Here is a 21,941-nt window from a genome sequence, read left to right on the forward strand (position 1 = left end):
CTTTTAAAAGTTACATGTGGGGAGAGACAGGATATCTGAATATATACTTACAGAATGAGCATGTAAATGTGTTTTTAGTCTTTTCACGGGTGTGTGTGTGTGTGTATGTGTGTGTGTGCACGCATGAGCATGCATTTGGGCATACTTTCCTGTGTGCTCTGGCTGCTATTCTGATTTTACAGCCAGAAGTTTTTTTTCTCAGTAATGTGTAGAATGTGTAGAAAATGCAGACCTTGCATTTTTTAAAATAATACACCGAAGATCTTCATTTTTAGCACCACTTACACTAATAAAAGAAAAACAAGATCCTTTTTTCGTACTTGAGCTTTTTTTTTTTTGTACTTGAGCTTTTTGTTGTGTGTGCCCAAAGTTAGATTCAGTAATCAATTATGAGTGAAAATACTTAAAATTGCTAATAAATGCTTTATACCTTTTTAGTTACTAGGAATATAAAATAAAACGTGAATCATAAGCCTAATGATTTCCCATAAAAAGTTTCATGAATTTTTTATGTTTTGTTTGTTTTAGTTTAAGACAAGTAAGTAGCTGTAAGTCTAGCAATTCTGAATTTGAATTATCAATTTTACATTTCTTAGGCCCCTTCTGTTTTTATCTCAGGGTGGATTGTTTTTTGAGAGTTGAGGAGTTAACCATTTTTGTTTGTAGGAAAAAGGAGTGTTTTTTTAAAAAACACAGAAACATTCATAGGCTAACACTGTATGTATAATTTTAGGTTGGTTTGGTTTTGTTTGTTTTACCTATTTGGTGTGTGTGTTTACTGAAGACTTTGTTAGAACAAGTAGTAGTGTAGTTCACATAAACTCTTAAAATAATAAAGTGAGAGTGTAGTATATGGAATAATGAAGTGAAGTGTTTGAAATTATAAGAAAAAACTACTTAAAAAAGAATATTACCAGGGATAAATTGTAGCCAGTTGTGAATTGCTAGAGATACTGATTTATCATGTTCATTTATAAAGGTGTTTTATTTATAGCATCATTTGCTTTTAGCAAAGATTTTCTCATTCAGGTTTTTTCTAATGAATAAAAAAAGATAGAAAGCATGATTTTGAATTATATCTGAAATATTCATCATACATATTTTATAAGATAACCTATTGAAAAATAAGAAAGAGTCCATTCTTTTTCACAAGACTATTTTTTATTATATGCAAAAGGAAGAGGGATCATTTAATTTATTTTCTTCTTTCTAAAAATTATCCTGATTTTATAACTTTTAGAATATTGTAGAGTTTTTTAATATTAACATTTAAATTATGTTGAGGTTATATTTATCTAATTAAATGAACTACATTGGTCTGAGAAACTAGAAGAAAGAAAAGGCAAATAATACTGAGATATACTTGCTTTGAATTATTTTTGCATTCCTGTTCACCCAGGCTTTTTTCTGCATTTAAATATTAGCTTTTGCTGGTCTAGCTTAGAAACTCTAAATAGAATCTTCAGTGCATAGAACAGTGATGTCACAGTGGCCTTGGAAATCTCTTCTCTTATCTGTAACTAAAGCATAACTCTTATTGTTTCTACCATTTTTACTCTTATTACAGTAGCAGAATGCAAAAGGGTCATAAAGGAGATGATTTGTTGCTGCAGATATTGTTTAAAATCTGAATGTTTTAAATTTGATGGAGCAATGGGGAATGGAGCAAGCAGTAAAGCTGCTCCAGTTAATCAAAGGTAGAAAGATACAATAGTGGTTTGTATTGATTGGTGTGGTATATGATAGTTATTTTGTTGAATGGATAAGGAATATCTTAATTCAGGGTGGGTTATTTTGTTTAAGGTTCACATTTTTGAAAGTATCTGAAATGAGTGCTTTATAAAAGAAATTTAATGATCAACCACATATCTCATAAATAGGCCTATAGTACTCTTTATTTTAACTATATTGTAATATAATTGGCTGCATTATGAAAAATATTTTTTTCTTCCAGTGTGAAAAACTCAAATTACTGTCTCCCATCATACACTGCTTATAAGAACTATGATTATTCAGAACCTGGAAGAAACAATGAACAGCCAGGCCTCTGTGGCTTAAGTAACTTGGGAAATACGTGTTTCATGAACTCAGCTATTCAGGTAGGTCTTTGTAAACAAAGTGAAACTGTTGTTTCATGGAAATCTGTAATACAAGAAGATAGAGTTGAGTTTTTCATGCCAGAACATGAGTAGTACATTTGGAAAGTTCATTTTTTATGGAAGATTTAAACATACGTATTTGACTCTTCATTCTACTACTGGTAGTAGAATAAATGTTTCTCAATTAGGTAACATGTGATTGATGAACATAAGGTACAAGATTAAATATCACTTCTTGCAAAAACATAATACCAAACAGAAAACTTGCTGTCCAAGAAAGGGAAAAAAAGAATGCAAAAAAGCTAGTGAGATCTCTCCTTTATTCAATAGAAGTCTTTTGCGGTTTGTTTTTTTTTGTTTTGTTTTGTTTTGTTTTGTTTTGTTTTGTTTTTTGTCTTAATCAGAAATTAAAATTTTTAAAGGAGAAATCTTAAGAAACTCTTTTTGTATACATATTTTAACAAATCACTTTCCCTTAAAGGTCTTTTGATTTGGGGATATAAGAGATCACTGCCTTTTCCCGACCTCACCCCCAACCTCCTTTTTCTTTCCTTGGAGCTTCTCTTTTCTTTCTGCTCTAGTCTATATCCTCTTTCAACTTAACTTGTTAAATATTTATGTCTTTGAGTGATTCTGAAGTAATGGCAGAGATATATTTTTTAATATCACTGTTACTGTGTATAAGATTAGGGTTTGTTATTCCCGTTTTATAGATGTATGTGTTTATAAAACCTCAGAATAATGGCAAGCCATTTTTGGTATTTGAATTTTAACCTTTTTTTTAAAGTTAAAAAATGGTCAGTCTCTTTTGTGAATTCTGAATTTTTAGTTTTAAGTCTAAACTTTTTTATTCTCTATTCATATTTTTTGGTTTAATGTCTTATGCCCAGGAGGCAGCCTCCAAAGATAATAGATTAAATGTAGGGTATAGATTGATAAGGACATTATTAGACATCTTTCTCACTATCTGAGAAAAGGATGACTCTTCACCATTCAGTATTCTAAGTGAATCTTTTTGTACATTGTTGTTCATACAGCTGTTTCCTAAATTAACCATTATCTTTATAGCATTCTTGGAAATTAGAATCTGTCATACGCTATAGGCCAGGAGTTAGCATCGTTTTAGAAAGTGAGTGGGCATAGTCAATTTCTGGTATTTTGCTTTAGAGTTAAACCACTTGGGAAGTGGCCTGTCTGCTTAAACAGATAGGTTAATAAATTCTTCCTTTAAATCTCCTTTGAGTGAGTAATCCTGCTCATACTGTAGTGTGAATTACTTTATTCAAAATAGTTTTTCAAGAATTCTAGCACTAAACATAGAGATAATTTAAATTTTTATCTTTATTTTTCTAGATGGGCCAAAATGTATTATTATCCTAATAGTTATTAAATAACAAAGTAAGGTACATGGGTGCTAAGCTGTCAGAGATAGGAATGGGACAAATTATAATATCTGTTGGACTATCTCTGGAACATGTGTTACATAAATTGTGATTATACCAGTATCAGAAAATGCTGTCCTCAGATCACCAAGTCATATTAATTTTTGTATACCTCTTTATCCTTGAATTGCCAAAATTACTTTGATTACAAAGGCTTGATATTACCTGGAGTGTTGTTGTTTTTTTTTCTAGTATAGAAAACCAATCTTGGTGTTTTTTCATATTAATAAAATATTTCAACAGCATAGGGATTCCAAATTTGAATCTGTCAAGAGAGAGCAAGAGTTTGTGTTCATGCTAATCATTCGTGGGAGGCTTGGGCCAGCATTCAGACTAAATTCCTTCTAAAGCAATACTACATTTTAGTTTTCTGTGCCTTTGATGTGTCTGTTATCAAAATGATTAACTGCAGTTTCTAAGAAAGTCGTATTGAGTTTTCTAACCAGCTAAGTTGAGCTAGATTTGGCATTGTTTAGCTTTCTTGCATGTTATATTTAAGGTGTGAAAATCTTCATCTTATTCATTTTTCCTTCTATTCAGAACTTTTATTAGAATAAATTGATACCTCTAATGCAGACCCTCTTAATATGTTTTACCATCACGTGTTCCATTTCATCTGCGACATAGCCATAAGCATGATGGTTTATGATTTTATGGTAATAGCCATAAAATTTTTTGATGAAAATTTTAGCAATGAGTATTTTTTTAAGTTTTGTTCATTTTATTATTTTTTAATTGCATTTTAGGTTTTGGGGTACATGTGAAGAACATGCAAGATTGTTGCATAGGTACACACATGGCAGCGTGATTTGCTGCCTTCCTCCCCATCACCTATATCTGGCATTTCTCCTCATGCTATCTCTCCCCAACTTCCCACCCCCTGCTGTCCCTCTCCTATTTCCCCCCAGCAGACCCCAGTGTGATTCTCCCCTCCCTGTGTCCATGTGTTCTCATTGTTCAACACCCACCTATGAGTGAGAACATGCAGTGTTTGATTTTCTGTTCTTGTGTCAGTTTGCTGAGAATGATGGTTTCCAGGTTCATCCATAACCCCACAAAGAACATGAACTCATCGTTTTTGATGGCTGCATAATATTCCATGGTGTATATGTGCCACATTTTCACTGTCCAGTCTGTCACTGATGGGCATTTGGGTTGGTTCCAGGTCTTTTCTATTGTAAACTGTGCTGCAATGAACATTCGTGTGCATGTGTCCTTACAGTAGAATGATTTATAATCCTTTGGATATATACCCAGTAATGGGATTGCTGGGTCAAATGGAATTTCTATTTCTAGCTCCTTGAGGAATCGCCACACTGTCTTCCACAGTGGTTGAACTAATTTACACTCCCACCAACAGTGTAAGAGTGTTCGTATTTCTCCACATCCTCTCCAGCATCTGTTGTCTCCAGATTTTTTAATGATCGCCGTTCGAACTGGCGTGAGATAGTATCTCAATGTAGTTTTGATTTGCATTTCTCTAATGACCAGTGATGATGAGCATTTTTTCATATGTTGGTTGACCTCATGTATGTCTTCTTTGGTAAAGTGTCTGTTCATATCCTTCGCCCACTTTTGAATGGGCTTGTTTGTTTTTTTCTTGTAAGTCTGTTTTAGTTCTTTGTAGATTCTGGATATCAGCCCTTTGTCAGATGGGTAAACTGCAAAACTTTTTTCCCATTCTGCTGGTTGCCGATTCACTCTAATGACTGTTTCTTTTGCTGTGCAGAAGCTGTGGAGTTTGATTAGGTCCCATTTGTCTATTTTGGCTTTTGTTGCCAATGCTTTTGGTGTTTTGGTCATGAAGTCCTTGCCTACGCCTATGTTCTGAATGGTTTTGCCTAGATTTTCTGCTAGGGTTTTTATGGTGTTAGGTCTTATGTTTAAGTCTTTAATCCATCTGCAGTTAATTTTAGTGTAAGGTGTCAGGAAGGGGTCCAGTTTCTGCTTTCTGCACATGGCTAGCCAGTTTTCCCCAACACCATTTATTAAACGGAATCCTTTCCCCATTGCTTGTTTTTGTCAGGCTTGTCAAAGATTGGATGGTTGTAGATGTGTTGTGTTGCCTCTGAGGCCTCTGTTCTGTTCCATTGGTCTATATCTCTGTTTTGGTACCAGTACCATGCTGTTTTGATTACCGTAGCGCTGTAGTATAGTTTGGAGTCCGGTAGTGTGAGGCCTCCCGCTTTGTTCTTTTTGCTTAGAATTGACTTGGCTATGCAGGCTCTCTTTTCTTTCCATATGAAGTTTAAGGTGGTTTTTTCCAGTTCTGTGAAGAAGGTCATTGGTAGCTTGATGGGGATAGTGTTGAAAGCAATGAGTATTTTAAGCAGTAGATATTATTTCATTTCTATAGCTTAATTTAGTTGGAAACTGTACTGTGTCTAAAATAAAACTCTTCAGACAATTTGGAGAAGGGAAAAATGAATTTTTATTTGTACTGCTTTTAGCTTTTAGTTCACATCCAGAATTAGAAAAGCTAGAACTCTAGTTTTATTTTCTTAAAACTTCCGTGATTTTTAATTGATTAAGATGTCAGCTCTCGAGCTGAAAATTGACTGTAAGAGGAAGTACAAAATGGTAGCATTAGCGTTTACTCTTCTGTTTCTCAAAAACTCATGTAAGTTCATAGGTCCAGAAATAAAAAACGTGAGAGGTAATTAGTAGAATGGATTATTTAAGTAGGTTTTGTCAGATACTGTTTCTTCAGTTATGCTTTTTTCAAGTTTCCCTGTAACTTATTTGAAATTGAAGACAAGTCATGAATTTTAGAAAATATTATCAAATATTATTCCTACTGATAATTTGAATTTTAATGTAACCTCTTAATTCAGTATTCTCCAAATTTGAGTGATCATTTTGGCACATCAGGTGGTATAATATTGACATCTGTTAAAAAAAAAAAAAAAGTAAAAAGTATACTTTTTTTAGTGTAAGAGAGTTATACTTAGCCCATCAGTAGCTTTGAGATAGTGAATTCTTTTGACCACCCATGATTAAAAACTAAGCAGCACCAATCTGAGTGTGATTTAACATTATTGCTGTTATTATTTAATGATATTGGTACTCAAGATTTTCTGACATAGTAGTATGAATATTGACTTTTTCTGGTCAATATGGTACTGCCATATAGCTTTAATTTATTAAGCCCACATTGAATGTGACACATATGTGAGATATTTTGGGACATACAATCGATTCTTTTATACGTGGATTCTACATTCAGGGATTCAACCAACTGTGAATCAAAAATATTCCAAAAAAGAAACAGTAGAAAATAACATTATAACAATTTAGTCCAGGTGCAGTGGCTCATGCCTATAATCCCAGCCCTTTGGGAGGCTGAGGTGGGTGGATCACCTGAGGTCAGGAGTTTGAGACCAGCCTGGCATATATGGCAAAACCCCGTCTCTACTAAAAATATAGAAATTAGCCTGTGTGTGATGGCGGGCGCCTGTAATCCCAGCTGCTTGGGAGGCTGACACAGGAGAATCACTTGAACCTGGGAGACAGAGGTTGCAGTGAGTTGAGATCGCGCCATTACACTCCCTCCTGGGCGAGGAGAGTGAAACTCTGCCTCAGAAACTAATATTAAAATTAAAATAACAATTTAAAATAATTTTAAAACAATGCAGTGTAACAATTATTTACATAGCGTTTACATTTTATTAGGTATTACAACAAATCTAGAGATGTTTTAAAGTTTATAGGAAGATGTATGTAGGTTATCTAGATAACACCATTTTATATCAAGAACTTGAGCATCTGTGGATTTTGGTATCCCCAAGGTGGGGAGGGGGCTCCTGCAACCAATCCTCTGCAGATACTAAGGACAACTTTATATCCTGACCTTATGAAGATTATAGTCAAAATATTGTGATTTTCAAACGTTTTGTATTTTAGCATCAAAACCTTTTTTTAAAGTTACTGTGGAAAGTTTAATTGTATCCCCAGTATTTAAATGAATATTGTAAAATTGCTTTGGTTGGGTGAAGTTCTCAGAACTCCATTTACTTTACTTTACTTTCCACAATGGCCTCAAAAACTTTCTCATGGAATTCTAGGACTCTGAGGAACAGTTTGAAAGCTAAAGTCTGGCTTAAAAAAAAAGAAATAGAAACACATAAAAAAGTAATAATACAAGTCAAGATCACTGTTTATGGAGTTACACTACCTTTCTTGTCACAATATGTAAAATGAATTGGGATTTCAAGCATTTTTTTTTTTTTTTTGAGATGGAGTTTCGCTCTTGTTACCCAGGCTGGAGTGCAATGGCGCGATCTCGGCTCACTGCAACCTCCGCCTCCTGGGTTCAGGCAATTCTCCTGCCTCAGCCTCCTGACTAGCTGGGATTACAGGCATGTGCCAACATGCCCAACTAATTTTTTGTATTTTTAGTAGAGACGGGGTTTCACCATGTTGACCAGGATGGTCTCGATCTCTCGACCTCGTGATCCACCCGCCTCGGCCTCCCAAAGTGCTGGGATTACAGGCTTGAGCCACCGCACCCGGCCTCAAGCATTTTTAAGGTCAGCTTTTTTTTCTGTCATCTGTTGATTACGAAAAACATATTTCAAAAATTTTGAAGTATGTTAAATAGAAAATTTAAACTTTTTAAAGATTTAAGAGAATAATACTACACAGAAATAACACTTTTAAGAAACTAGATAGATCTTCATTACATTGTCAAACAGTGAAAAAGTTATTTCTGAAGCTGTTTTTTCTATGTTATGTTACTTCAACTAGCTTACTCTCACCTTGAAACTCTTTTTGCATTTATTGGAACTCAGTTTCCCAGAAGTCCAGTTTAACACAAAACCATCTCATTTCATTTAAATTACCATACTTTTCATCGTAAAAGGAAAAATCTCACTTCTGCAACACAAAACACTTTTTAAAAAATAGTTTAGGATCTTGCATTTGTTCTGATAAACTGAGAATGTGGCTAATTGGCTAATGAAAAATTTAAAACTACTGCTTTCTAGGTAAGGTTTTCATTCTAATCCAGGATATTAAACTCAATTATGTGAGTTCCTTTCATATTACATGCCAGAAATTACATAGCAAATTATCGTCAAAAAATATGTTTAATCCTCTCTCAGACGACAACTCAGGTCATCTATCCATTTTGATAAAAGCCAAAAAAAAAAAAAAAAAAAAAAAACAAAGCTGGAAACAACCTTACTTGCATTAGAACCATTCATTTTTCTCAATATGAATACCAGTGTTTTTACGTTGCCCTTTAGACTAGAATACCACTTCCTTTTTGAAAGAGAGAACAGAGGTGGGAAAGAAGAACCTACATTCTTATACAGATTATTTTAGGAAAGAGTATATATGGTATAGTTCTGTAAAAAATTAGTATTCACAACTAAGGGAGAAATGGTATCTCTAAAAGAATGCCCTGCACTTGTGTCACTTGGCTAATAATTTCTTATGAAAACATGCCTTTCTTAATCTCGGATGCGGACATGAGACTTGATTTGTCGCTGTTAATTTCTCATTTAATAAGCAAAATTCCCTAGGATTAGTGCCTCTGTTTCTGAATTAATGCAGATTTGTACGTGTTTCATCTGTCCCTAATTCTGTAATAGGAAACTGACATAGTACAGAACTTAGGTTGAGTAGAGGTTCTTTTAAAGAATTATAAATTATTACGTCTAATTCTAAAATACATGAAGGTTTTACACTATTCTGGCTAGGAAAGGCCAATACCAATTTACTAATATACTTACTAGATAGTATTGTAATTACTGTATCTTATAACAAAGTTATTAATATAATAAGACTGAAGTGTCGTATCAATTTTTATTTCAAGGATTTTTTGTAATTAAAAGCAAAACATAAGAAATGTCAATCTGTAATCTATAATGGGGGCTATAGATTTGCTCTCTACCCCCAGGAAAATAAAAGGAAATAAAAAAAACTAACTTCATGTTTACTTCTCTTAAAATCAAGCAGCTCATTTTTTCGATGTCAAAATGTTTTCTGAAAGATTATCATTTACTCCTTTACAGTGATTTATTAACTATACTGTTCTGGGCGGGGAGAGGGTCAGTGAGTTGGTTACTTAAGCCATTGTTCAATTAATAGTAATATCTAAATCAATTACTAGTTCTCATATAAACCCATATTAAAACAGTAACAGCCCTGTATTGAAACTGCAGCCTCTGTTAATAGCAGTACCCTTCTTTGCATAATGCAGGTTATTTTTTATATTGTTTTTTGCTTAATTTTCTCTTCACAGAAGTCTGTGAGTTAGGGCATAAGTATCTCTATTTCACTAATGAGGAAACTGAGGCAAAGAAAGTTTGATTTACCATTCATTAAGACAAGTTATTAGGCGTTGTTATTTAATACATTTTGAGACAATGTATTTTTTCAAAATTATGCCAATCAGCCTATAAGAAATGCTTATGTTTTGTGTGTGTGTAATAAAATATAACAGAATTTGCCATTTTAATCATTTTAAGTATATGGTGACACTAAGTGTATTCACGTTGTACAATTATTAAAAATATTTTTATGTTTAGTTCAAAAGATTGGCCGGGCGCGGTGGCTCAAGCCTGTAATCCCAGCACTTTGGGAGGCCGAGGCGGGTGGATCACGAGGTCGAGAGTTCGAGACCATCCTGGTGGACATGGTGAAACCCCGTCTCTACTAAAAATACAAAAAATCAGCTGGGCATGGTGGCATGTGCCTGTAATCCCAGCTACTCAGGAGGCTGAGGCAGGAGAATTGCCTGAACCCAGGAGGCGGAGGTTGCAGTGAGCCGAGATTGCACCATCGCACTCCAGCCTGGGTAACAAGAGCGAAACTCCGTCTCAAAAAAAAAAAAAAAAAAAAAAGATTGGCCCCCATAACACATGAAGCTCTCGTTAAGTAGCATTAATGTTATGCCATTTAAAACAGTTTTCTTAGGAGGTTATATACACACTTACTCATTTGATGATCAAAGTGTTAAAAACTATTCATTTCTTTTGAGTATCACTAGTGGATATTTCTCATCCTTCAGTGACAAAGCATATTTTCAAAAGCCAGAAGTTATTCAGAGCATTATTTTCAGAATATTGTAGATGATCAAGCCGGTTAATTTTTTTCAAGAAATGAATGACTTATGAAGTCATTCACTCAGCATGTATTTATTGAGAAGGTCTGTTAGGTGACTTGCACTCTCATAGACACTAATTATACCATGATAACAAAATAGTTTCTTTCCAAGGAGTTTACAGTCTAATGAGGGAAAGAAATATTAAATTGATCATGCATTATGATAAGTATCATGAAAAGAGAAAGTAGAGTGCTAACAGGAGCCTGGAGAGCACCTAATTATGGCTGGGTGTCTCATTTACCAAAAGTAGCATGAGCTTTGACCAAAGAATATGTTTGAGTTTGGCAGGTGAAGTTAGATAGACCAAAAAAAACATGTGTAAAGCCACTAAGAAGGGCAAGTTTGAGGAACCAGAGGAGTAGTTCGTGGAATAATGTATGAAAGGGAGTGAGACAAAATGAGTTTGATGGAGTAGGCAACAGCCAGATCATATAGGGAGAATTTAGATTTTAATGTGTTACAAAGGCACTAAAGATTTCAGGCTACCATCTTCTTACCTGTTTTATTGTATTTATTGGTTAGCAGGTTTCTTTGCTTCTATCCTTACTTACCTTCCACAATCTGTCCTTAAAAGAACAGCCAGCAATCTGTTTCAAACCTAAGTCATTTTCTGCTGCTTAGCTGATAACACAAAATGCCTTCTCATTTCACACAATGAAAGCCAAAGTCCTTAAAACAGAGTATAAGGCCCTGTAGAATCTGGCCCCGTGCCAGCTCACTTCGTATCACTCACCTCCATGCTTAGCTTGTTCCATCTTCACTGGACCTCTCAACATGTCAGGGTTCCTGCCTTGGAGTCTTTGAACATGAAGTTTCCTATAACCATAATGTTCTTCCTCTAAATATTTATATCCTTGCTCTCTCACTTCCATTAGGTCTCTATCATATATCAGTCAGATCCTTCCCCAGTCATCCTGTAAAAAATAATGACTATCCTGCATTCCATACAGTTCTTATAACCATCTGGCATGCTTTATTTCTATTAGGGTCTTTTGCTCGTCTGTGTATCTTCCCCTACTCCCAAAACAGACACCCTCCCTCCACCCCCCAACCCTCACCCTGTGCTCCCTCTCTCCCTTGAGTGCGGGGATTTTGTTTTAGTTACTGTTGTAGCTGCATTGCCTGGAATAGTGTCTGGCATATAGAAGGCACTCAAATTAATTAAAGGTGAAGGGAATAACAAGTGTCTCTCCAGGTTTCGGCTTATATATCATAATGATAGATGTAACCATTTAATAAAATTCCATAGCGGTAGGAAGAAGAACATAGGAGAAGTAAATTTGGGGTGGGGAGATTATGAGTTAGTTTTAGGCATGTTCTGTTTATGTCTGTGAAACATCCAAGCAGATAGATCATAGATAGTTGGATATTCTAGTGTGGAATATAGATCAGAGGCTTAGGCTGGAAATAAAAATCTGCCTGTTGTAGATGGTATTTAAAATCATGGAAATGGTTGTGTCTAAGTGCAGGCATCTATTAAAAAGATGTCCCAGAACTAAGCCCTGCAATACATTTGAATGGAGGAATGAGAGTTCTTTTGCAATAGGAAGAAAGGAAGGGATTATTGATGCAAGCAATGTCTAGATTTTATGATGGCTTCCATTATCCCCAAAATACAAGACTAGATCATTAGCTAAGAGTGAAAAGGTAAGAAGATTGCTCAGCAATATTGAAGTCTCATTTGATATTGGGGGTCATCAATTTAGAATGGTGTAAATGTATTCACTTGAAATTTTTTCCAACAATGTTTAGTTACATGGTACATAAAACAAATGCCTAGATTTATCTAGAGTTGGAAAGAGAAAGGGGCAAAGGAGTTATTAATAAAAAGCAACTAAACTTGTTTTCTTGTTTTTAATAGCTAATTTATTTAGCTGACTCAGCAAGCGTCCATTGAATCTCTTATTATGTGCCAAGCATTGTTCTAGACATTGGTATACACAATTTTAAAAGACAGTACTTGTCCTCTAGAAGTTCATGGTTCAGTGAATGTGGTAGACATTTAAATAAGTGAGATATAATGTGTTATATAATAGGAAACATGATCAGCAAAATGTCATGGAAGCAAAGAAAGAAGGGTCATTGGGACATAAGAGGCTTTACTAAGAAGGTGAAATTTGAGTCACATTTTTATTTCATTTGTTAGAGTATATTACTGTACATTATGACTTATATGTTCTTTTGGTCATAAAATAGCAGAGAATTACCAGGAGTACAAATTAAAACATTACAGCTTATGCTTGTCTCTACATTTTTTTTACCTCAGAAATTCCTATATCAGAAATCTCTTTTGCTACAGCAGAAACACATTGTTCATACACTCAATAAAAGCATATTGGAATCCTTTAGATGCCAACCATTTTTTTTTCCTGCTACCTGATTTTTTATTTTTTTTATATGCCAGCTATTGATGCTTTTTCATCAACATGTTGCCCACTCTAAGGAGTACCAAAAATATTTTGAGCAATATATAAGGCTTATTCTTAATTCCTCAATTACATACCAGATTTGGTGTATAACACATAATACTGCTTCTGTTACGTACTATAATTGAGGCATTATGAATAATTTCCAGGGCTTTTCTAAGTGCTATGTTCTATACTTTGCCAGGAGAATGCTTCCAATAAGTGTTTTTAAAAATGAAACAAATTTGTGACAAAAATGTTACTGGTTTTTATAAGGAAATCCTTAATATTAACAGTAGAATAAAACATACTGTGAGCTTCCTTTTATACTTACAGTAGTCTCATCGTGTAATACCATACCAAAAATATATCTGCCATCATGATGATACCACCGTCTTCCTGGAACCTCTTTCACCTTCCCTGAGACTTGTTCCCTTGTTTCCTCTCTGTTTTATACTTTTAACCTCACCTCTTCACCATCTTTCTTCCTTTCAGCATATATACATAGTCAAGTCTTTTTTTCAGATGGGAAGTAGATAATGAGGGAGACGATGACCTTGAAAAGGATGATCTTTGCTTTCTCCCTTCTTTTCCATCTCCCATCCAGTAGTCCTTATCTCACCAGTCTGTCAGCTGCTTAGCACCGTAGGTCAAAGCAGAGACTGCCTGGATTCAAATCCTAATTCTGACCTTGGATAAGAAATTTCATATTTCTTCATCTGTAAAATGAAGATAAAGTGCTTAAGAAGTGCTTGGCACGTGTAAACATATAAAAATATTAAATACTGTTATCATTACTGTTATTATCATACCACCGTATAGAAATTCCTTTTGATAAGGTCACCTTTGACCTCTTGTTTCCTAGGTCCCTTGTAGCCCCTTTACCTTTGAGAATTTGACATCCATTTACACGCTAACATCCAAAATTTGTCTCATCCATAATTCTCTCTTTTGAATTTCCCTCCAGTGTGTAACTGTTAAATGGGCATTCCTGTCAAGATAAACTACATGTAACTTAAACTCAAGATGCTTGCTTACATCTTGATTATTTTATTTTCTACACTTTCTTATAGGTACAATCCAGTAACCCAAGTAAAAAACCAAGACTTATTCCAAGTCCCGTTCATTTTACTTATTCTATATGACGTATTTTCCCCTTTCCTCACCTACTAGTACATAATTTCAGTGCTTCAGCATCTTTTTTGTGAACTATCAAAATATGTCTGTGTCATCTCTTTGTTCCTTTATTGTCCTCTTCAAATCCATTGAATACACTGCTTCCAAATTTATTGTTTTAAAAAGCAAACATGATTATGATGTGTTTCAAACCTATGCCCCGTTACCTAAAGGATAAAATTTAAACTGGATTCTCTCTACCTCTTTAGCCAAAACTACTTTCAATTCTTAGAATTTATTGTTTCAAAACTTTGTATATACTGTTAATGCTTCCCTACTTGCCTTTTTCATACTTTCCCTCTTTCTTCTACCATTTCTTGTGGACAAATACATATTATGTGGTGAGAATTGTGAAGGCGGAGGTTATCTTTGGTTTTCTTTTATATCCCCAATGTTAGTATAGTGCCAGATAGTCATAAGCACATTAGAACAGTATTTCCTACAATGTGTATGGACAAGATAGTTACAGTCAACAATAAAGTAAGCACAGAAATTGTAAGTGATCAAAACTCTCGATAGCAATTTGATAGGGTAATTTTATATCAAGTTTAGTAATAAGCAAGACTTCTTTTTTATTTGGTGTTTTTAATTTTTCTAGCGGTTCATTTTTATTGTATCTTACACAAGTACCAATCTGTGGTGATTTGAGAATTTTTTTTAATTAGTCCTTTTATGCACATGGTTTGAGAAACACTGCATTAGAAAAATTATTTACCAGAAATATTTGGAATTTGACCTGAGCTATCTAAACTCCCAAAGAGCACAGTAATTTTAATAAGAATTATAGCACATCATATATATTTCTTGCAAGTGAAGGATCAGAGAGGTACCTATATATTTATAATAACTCTTGGACTGTATATGGTCCTGCAAATGCAGTCAATTTGATAACACTTGAATTGAGCTGGCATGTTAATCACAGCTTGATAGATCATATAAGCACCACCATGGAAATAGTTCATTGAAATATTTCACAGTGAATTATGTGGAAAAAAAAATTTTAGAACATTATTTGTGTACTTTAGAGACTCTTGAAGTAATGATCTCTTAATAAATATTTGTTGAACAATTATTTGAAGTTTTTTTAATTGCAAAAAAGGCTTATTTCTCCTAGAGTGTAACAAATCAATAACTTAAAAAACAATTCCGCTGTCCCTTCCTGTATGCCTTTGCAGAAGAACTAAGATCAATAAAATGACACAATTCTTAATACTTATTCAAAATTGTTTCTTTACTGACTATTATGTGCAAGGGACTGAACACAGACAAAATTATAAAGAACCATTCATTTTTCATAAGTTCTTTGTCTTGCTTGCCTTTAGGCAAGAATTTATGAAAAATAATTTTTAAAACATTTTAAATTTTTAAATTAACTCTTTAAAGTTAATTCTTTTAAATTTCATTGTAAGCCAGTTTTGAATTATTAATGGGGTAGGAAATAATATTAAAATTAAATTCATAAGCTTTCATTCTTTAAAATAAATATAACTTGCACCAAGTTATATTTGGTTTTAGCATACTTCCCATAAAGTGAATATATAAATTTTAAAAATTCATGAATAGCCTGTTACTAAAAATAAAATAATAACATCAGACAAAACTTCTGACATAGTCTAGTATTAATAGTTTCAAAACCTTATTTAAAAACACCTTATCCTAATTTTATAGCCTTTTTGCTGGTGACATAATTATCATAGAGACTTTCACTTTTATCTGTGTCATAAGTGAATCCTCCATTCATTTTTTTTTTTGACTTTCAATATGAAAATTAATGGTCTTCACATAATCATGGCTTTTTTAACATTGACATCTCTAGTTACAGAATTTACTCACTGCAAGTAATAGGTAGTCTTTTTGACAAACTTACGATTCTCCTTCCTTGGTCCTATATAGATGAGGGGAAAAAAGGATTGGCATTTCTTTGCTAGCCAACTAAATGTTTCCCATCAGTACTAGTACTTTTACTTCCCAGAACTTTGATAATAATTCTTTATTTAATTCAAATAGTGTGTGAAGAAGAAATACCATAGAATTTGAAGGCAGGGACAACAGTGGGGACTTTAAATGAAGTTTAATTTTATTCATGTCTTAAGCATAGGGACCAGATTAATGATATATATTCAAGTGGTAGGACAACATCCTTGTTCAGTTCAAAAACCTTGCCTTTAAAACTACTTTTATTTTATTTAACATTTTTATATTTTAAGTATTCTAGTTCTCTCTTCACTGACAGAAGAAAAAAAACAGTTAAAACTTTTAAAAAATAAATAGGAAAGTTATATTCATTTTTATTTTACTTGCATAAGTTTGTTATTTTTTAAAAATTGAAAAAATGGAGATATAAAGTCAAACAGCTATAGTTGTACATGCACTTACAAAATATGTGATCTTCAGAATTGATCTCTCAAATTTAATGAGATTTGCCTTTCTTAGAAAAACTGTAACAAAAATAAGAACATTAAGTGACTTAAAATATGTATCATTTTTAAAATCTGCTTAAGAAACAGGCCCATGTTTGTAGTTTTTAATTGAAAAAGTTTACCTCAAACTTTCCTATGTTATCCACTCTGTGTAGCATTGCAGAACTAAAGCCAATATCCCAATATTAGTAGATTGCTTTGGAATCATACAGTACCTTTTCAGAATGTTTATACTGTTGTCATGATAAATTAGAAAACTATTGACATGGCAAATCTGAAAATTCTTTTCCATCTAACCTTAAAATCCAGGAAAAAAAAAAATGTTTGAGGATATTCCAAGATGACTTTAACCATGGATTACTTCAGGTTTTATTTTTTAAATCATAACAAAATTAAGAATGAATCCCTTATTTTATTTAGATTGGGCTTTTATTTTTAGTATTGGTCAGTTAGAAGGTATGGCCATTTTTTTAAGGGTTGCGAGTGGTATTACATTTTTATCAGTCATAGAATGAGTTACGCATCTCAAAAGCTTTAGATAATCAAAAATTAAGTTTGTTTTCTTTCCTGTTCTAGTTACCGGTTTACTAAAATAGTGAGCATACATGATCTCTTGAGAATTGGGCTTCTGGAGCACCTGAACAGAAAGGGAGTGGTTCATATTCAGCATTACAAAAGACAACTTTCTCTTTTTGAAGGGGATTACTTTGGCTATTTTCCAGGTACTGGGGAAATTCCAAATGCATTACAAGTTATTGGGATGGCTATTAATTATTCATTTCCTAAAATATGTTGACAACAGACTTGAGATTTGGTTATATAGTGGAATATTATTTGACTTCAATTTACAAAAAAACTTATGTAGAAATTTAGCAGAATACAAAATTGAGACTCTTCCATGCAGTAGTTATATTTTTTCAGAGAACTCTAGAAACAGATTTATTAGTCAGAACATACTTAGTGGAAGTACTTTCTGGAAGTAATGGAAGAGCAATAGAATTTGTGCATGTGTATATAAAGAAAAATTATGTGCAATGCATTGCATCTTTCCAAGTAATTATATAACAAAAGAAAATCGTATTTCACATAATATTCCAGTTTTAAGATATTAGGTTAAGGAAGAATATATATAATTAGAGCGTTTTTAATAGAGAATTAATTCTTTAATAAAGAATGCATAAACCATTCAAATACTTTATAAATAATTCTTCAAGGTATAATTAATGGCCTGAATTATATTGAACCATATCACAGAATGTCCATTGGATGAGACATTTGTTTATTTAGAATAATTCCTTTTTAGAATTTTTATGTCTGCATCCAAGTTGAAGTTTTAGGGGAAATTACCTTCATAAAAATATGTATTTCCTTTGCATATCTTTTACTTATGGATTTATCTTGATAGTTGTTGGGGAAGTCACCACAATGGTTATTTTCCTTCTTTAGGAAAACCTCTTTGAGCATTATTTGGACTTTTATTTTTGAACTTAGAGAACTTTAGGCTGCTTTCAAATTATAACAGGGTGCAATTCAGATCTCATTTTAGACAAGTTCTTTCTCACTGCTCTGAGTCTCTCTAAGGACTACTTCTAATCTTTCTACTATACAAGTTCTCATTCATTCCACATACCTTATTGAGTGTGCCCGATATTGTGATAGGCCTTGTGGTACAAAGGTGAGTAAGACATAGACTCTGCTCTCAAGTGCAGTGTAATTGAGTTCGATGTATCAAGTTAGCCCAGAGAAAGGCTTCCTTGATACACGGAGGAAGTTATAACATTTAGAAGAGATGTCCAAGTGAGTGTTAGAGAATAAATAGGAATTTCTTATAGGGGATGAATATTCTAAGACGGACAAGAGTGCATGTAGTCTCAGTATGTTAAACTAAGGAATATGTCTTAAGACTCCTCTAATTCAAATTCAAGAGTACTCTTATTACTTGCAGTTTCCCATATAAAATACATATGAAGGCATAAGTAGAGAACCACAAAGCCAGTTTGAAACCACAAAACCACTTAGCAGTCACTTCTCACTAAATAATTGTCTTGCACATACACTAGCCATTCTTACCATTCCTCATGGATCAACTTTTCCTAATAGCTCACGTCCTAAACTTTCCAACCAGTCATTATATCATGGTTAGTCAATTCTAAAAGTCTACCATATCCTAAATAGGAAATTTTGTTTTTTAATTCTTAAATTTTCAAATGCTGTTGTCAATTTTGTGTACTAATAACTTACAGTGGAGCATTTAAAAATATTTAACCTAGGGCCGGGCACGGTGGCTCAGGCCTGTAATCCCAGCACTTTGGGAGGCCAAGGCGGGCAGATCACAAGGTCAAGAGATCGAGACCATCCTGGCCACAATGGTGAAACCCCGTCTCTACTAAAAATACAAAAAAATAGCTGGGCGTGGCGGCGTGCGCCTGTAGTCCCAGCTACTTAGGAGGCTGAGGCAAGAGAATTGCTTGAACCCAGGAGGTGGAGGTTGCAGTGAGCTGAGATTGTGCCACTGCACCCCAGCCTAGTGCCTGGTGACAGAGTGAGACTCTATGTCTTAAAAAAATATACTTAACGTAGTTAACAGATGATTCACTTGTTAATGTAAGTTTTTCTCTTTTGCATTAAAAATTGGAACTTACTACAAAGTCTTTTTCTTTAGTCTGGCTATTGCTTTATTTTTAACATATTTAAATTCTACCCAATTTTAGGACCAACTCTAGGTACCATTATGATATAAACAAAAATGTGACTTAAGAAATGTGTTTTATGATTAGTCTTACTGCCTCATATTTGGACCTTACTATGTTAGTAATAAATTTTAAGATCTAGTTCTGAAACACTGAAGTTTTGGCATTTGTCAGTGTCAGGCAGTTGAACTCTAATAAATTAACAGAGGCATAGCTCCAAATGGCGTGAGACTGGTAGGCATGTCACAAAACTTATAAGTAGCCACAAAAATAACATACTCACTAATACTGTTGATATATATAGTCTCTTGTTTTTCATGATACATTCATATATATTCTCAGTTTTTACTAAGAACAACCATGGCTGTTGCAGGATGTTTTCTTCTGTTTAACAGTCTAGGAAGCATTGACAGTAAGAGATATTCACATAGGCACGACACATTTATGATTTTAGTCCATATTATAATACACTCAATAAAATATCTTACAGGATAAAAGGGATGTTTTCTGCCGCTACCTACATATGGAAGATTTTTAAAGCATATATGTCTTTAAGAAAAGAATTGTTTTGGGATAGTCCCATCTGATGGGAAAATGATTTTTTTATAGTAGAAGAATCTTTGAGATGGATACATCTGAACTCTATTACTTTCGTTACTGAACTAATAAAAATTACGTATTTTTAATTTTATGTGTTTTCAGTTTTTTTGGGTACATAGTAGGTATATACATTTAGGGGGTACATGAGATATTTTGATAAAGGAATTCAATGTATAATAATCACATCAGGGTAAATGAAGCATCCATCATCTCAAGCATTTATTCTTCCTTCATGTTTTAAACAATCAATTTTTAATGTATAATAAATTATTGTTGACTAAAAATTATCTTTGTTCATTAAAACATTGTATTTAATTGCAGCCAGTCCAAGTAACTAGTTTTCTTATAATTATCAGAACTGTTCATGTTCTAAGATAGCCTCATGTGAAAATGAATTGCATAAAGTAATTACTAATCAAACTACATTATAACGAACTTTAAGAAACTGGCTTCAGCCAGGCACAGTGTCTTACATCTGTAATCCCAGCACTGTGGGAGGCCAAGGCAGGCGGATCACTTGAGGTCAGGAGTTCGAGACCAACATGGCCAACATGATGAAACCCCATCTCCCCTAAAAATACAAAAATTAGCCAGGCATCGTGGCACATGCCTATAATCCCAGCTACTCAGTAGCCTGAGGCAGGAGAATTTCTTGAATCTGGGAGGTGGAGGTTGCAGTGAGCCAAGATTGTGCCACTGCACTCTGCACTCTACCCTGGATGTCCGAGTGAGACTACATCTCAAAAAAAAAAAAAAAGAAACTGGTGTTTTTTTTCCTGCCAGAATTATGGCATTGAATACTGATATAATAACATCACATAGAGCATGGCAGTGTTTTTAATTGTTCAGTCTTTTTTCTGTTTATGCCTTGAAATTTGCCAAAAATTATGAGAACTTTCAATATTTTAACTGGTCTTTATACTATTTTACGATTATATTGACTCATGGCTGGGTGCAGTGGCTCATGACTGTAATCCCAACGCTATGGAGGCCAAGGCAAACAGATCACCTGAGGTCAGGAATTTGAGACCAGCCTGGCCAACATGGTCAAACCCCATCTCTACAAAAAATACAGAAATTAGCCAGGCGTGGTAGTGGGTGCCTGTAATCCCAGCTACTAGGGAGGTTCAGGCAGGACACTCATTTGAACTCAGGAGGCAGAGGTTGCAGTTAGCCAAGATCATTCCACTGCATTCCAGCCTGGGTAACAGTGAGACTCCATCTCAAAAGATAAAAGTAATGGTGTTTTCAAGATGAAGGTGGAAAGGATGGTACTTTTATGATGAGGAAGAAACATCTGACATAATCTTAGTTTTTAAAATAATATACGTGTATTAGTAGAAGAATTATATTCACCACTGAATTTCTGTATTTATATGTGTTTGTACAAATTGTTAGGAAGCGTAGCTTGTTAGAACATATGTTCAACAAATAGAATGCTTGTTTGGGCCCACTTAGGACTAATAATAGCTTGAATTTAAATATTGGTTATGATCTCTTCACAGATAGCACAGGCAAGTTACTTATCATTAAAATGATTTATGTTTTTTTGTTATTTGTTAACATTGAATTATAATCAGTTTGAAACTAGCATGTATCACTGTGAAAATAAATGCTGGTCTCTATTTCAAGGAGTTTTTAAAAATCAAAGCAGAGGATCATTTACAAAGCAGATAGTGAATTGAATGAAAAATCAGACAATGGGGCAGAAAAATTTTTAAGAGGTACTTCCCTTCCTTTGGTTTAATACCTAGGTAGCTTGAGGTTACTTTTGAGATTATTCTTTACAAATATATTTTTCCTCCATTTAGTAGTATTTCATTCAACAAAAATTTATTGACCTGTCTATGCCAAACATTGAAGGAAAAGAGTAAAAAGGGCTGGGTGTGGTGGCTCACGCCTGTAATCCAAGCACTTTGGAGGCCAAAGTCGGTGGATCACCTGAGCTCAGGAGTTCAAGACCAGCCTGACCAATATGGTGAAACCCTGTCTTATTTA

The 21,941-nt window shown here is 33.9% G+C and overlaps 1 protein-coding gene across 5 annotated transcripts in view; it reads left to right on the top strand.

Moving 5' to 3' along the window:
* Positions 1-21,941, top strand: part of USP15 (ubiquitin specific peptidase 15) — a 150,047-nt gene that overhangs the window by 100,193 nt on the left and 27,913 nt on the right. For 3 of the 5 annotated variants that reach the window (XM_010337267.3, XM_010337268.3, XM_074402823.1), the window contains one exon: positions 1,955-2,099. In XM_010337267.3, coding sequence (XP_010335569.1) covers positions 1,955-2,099 — 145 coding nt within the window. Of the gene's footprint in view, positions 1-1,954; positions 2,100-17,229; positions 17,376-21,941 lie in introns of those variants that run through there. The other 2 variants (XR_005580034.2, XM_039471843.2) reach the window with 2 other exon arrangements.

Source organism: Saimiri boliviensis, chromosome 7, assembly GCF_048565385.1.
Source record: "Saimiri boliviensis isolate mSaiBol1 chromosome 7, mSaiBol1.pri, whole genome shotgun sequence".
Classification (NCBI taxonomy): domain Eukaryota; kingdom Metazoa; phylum Chordata; class Mammalia; order Primates; family Cebidae; genus Saimiri; species Saimiri boliviensis.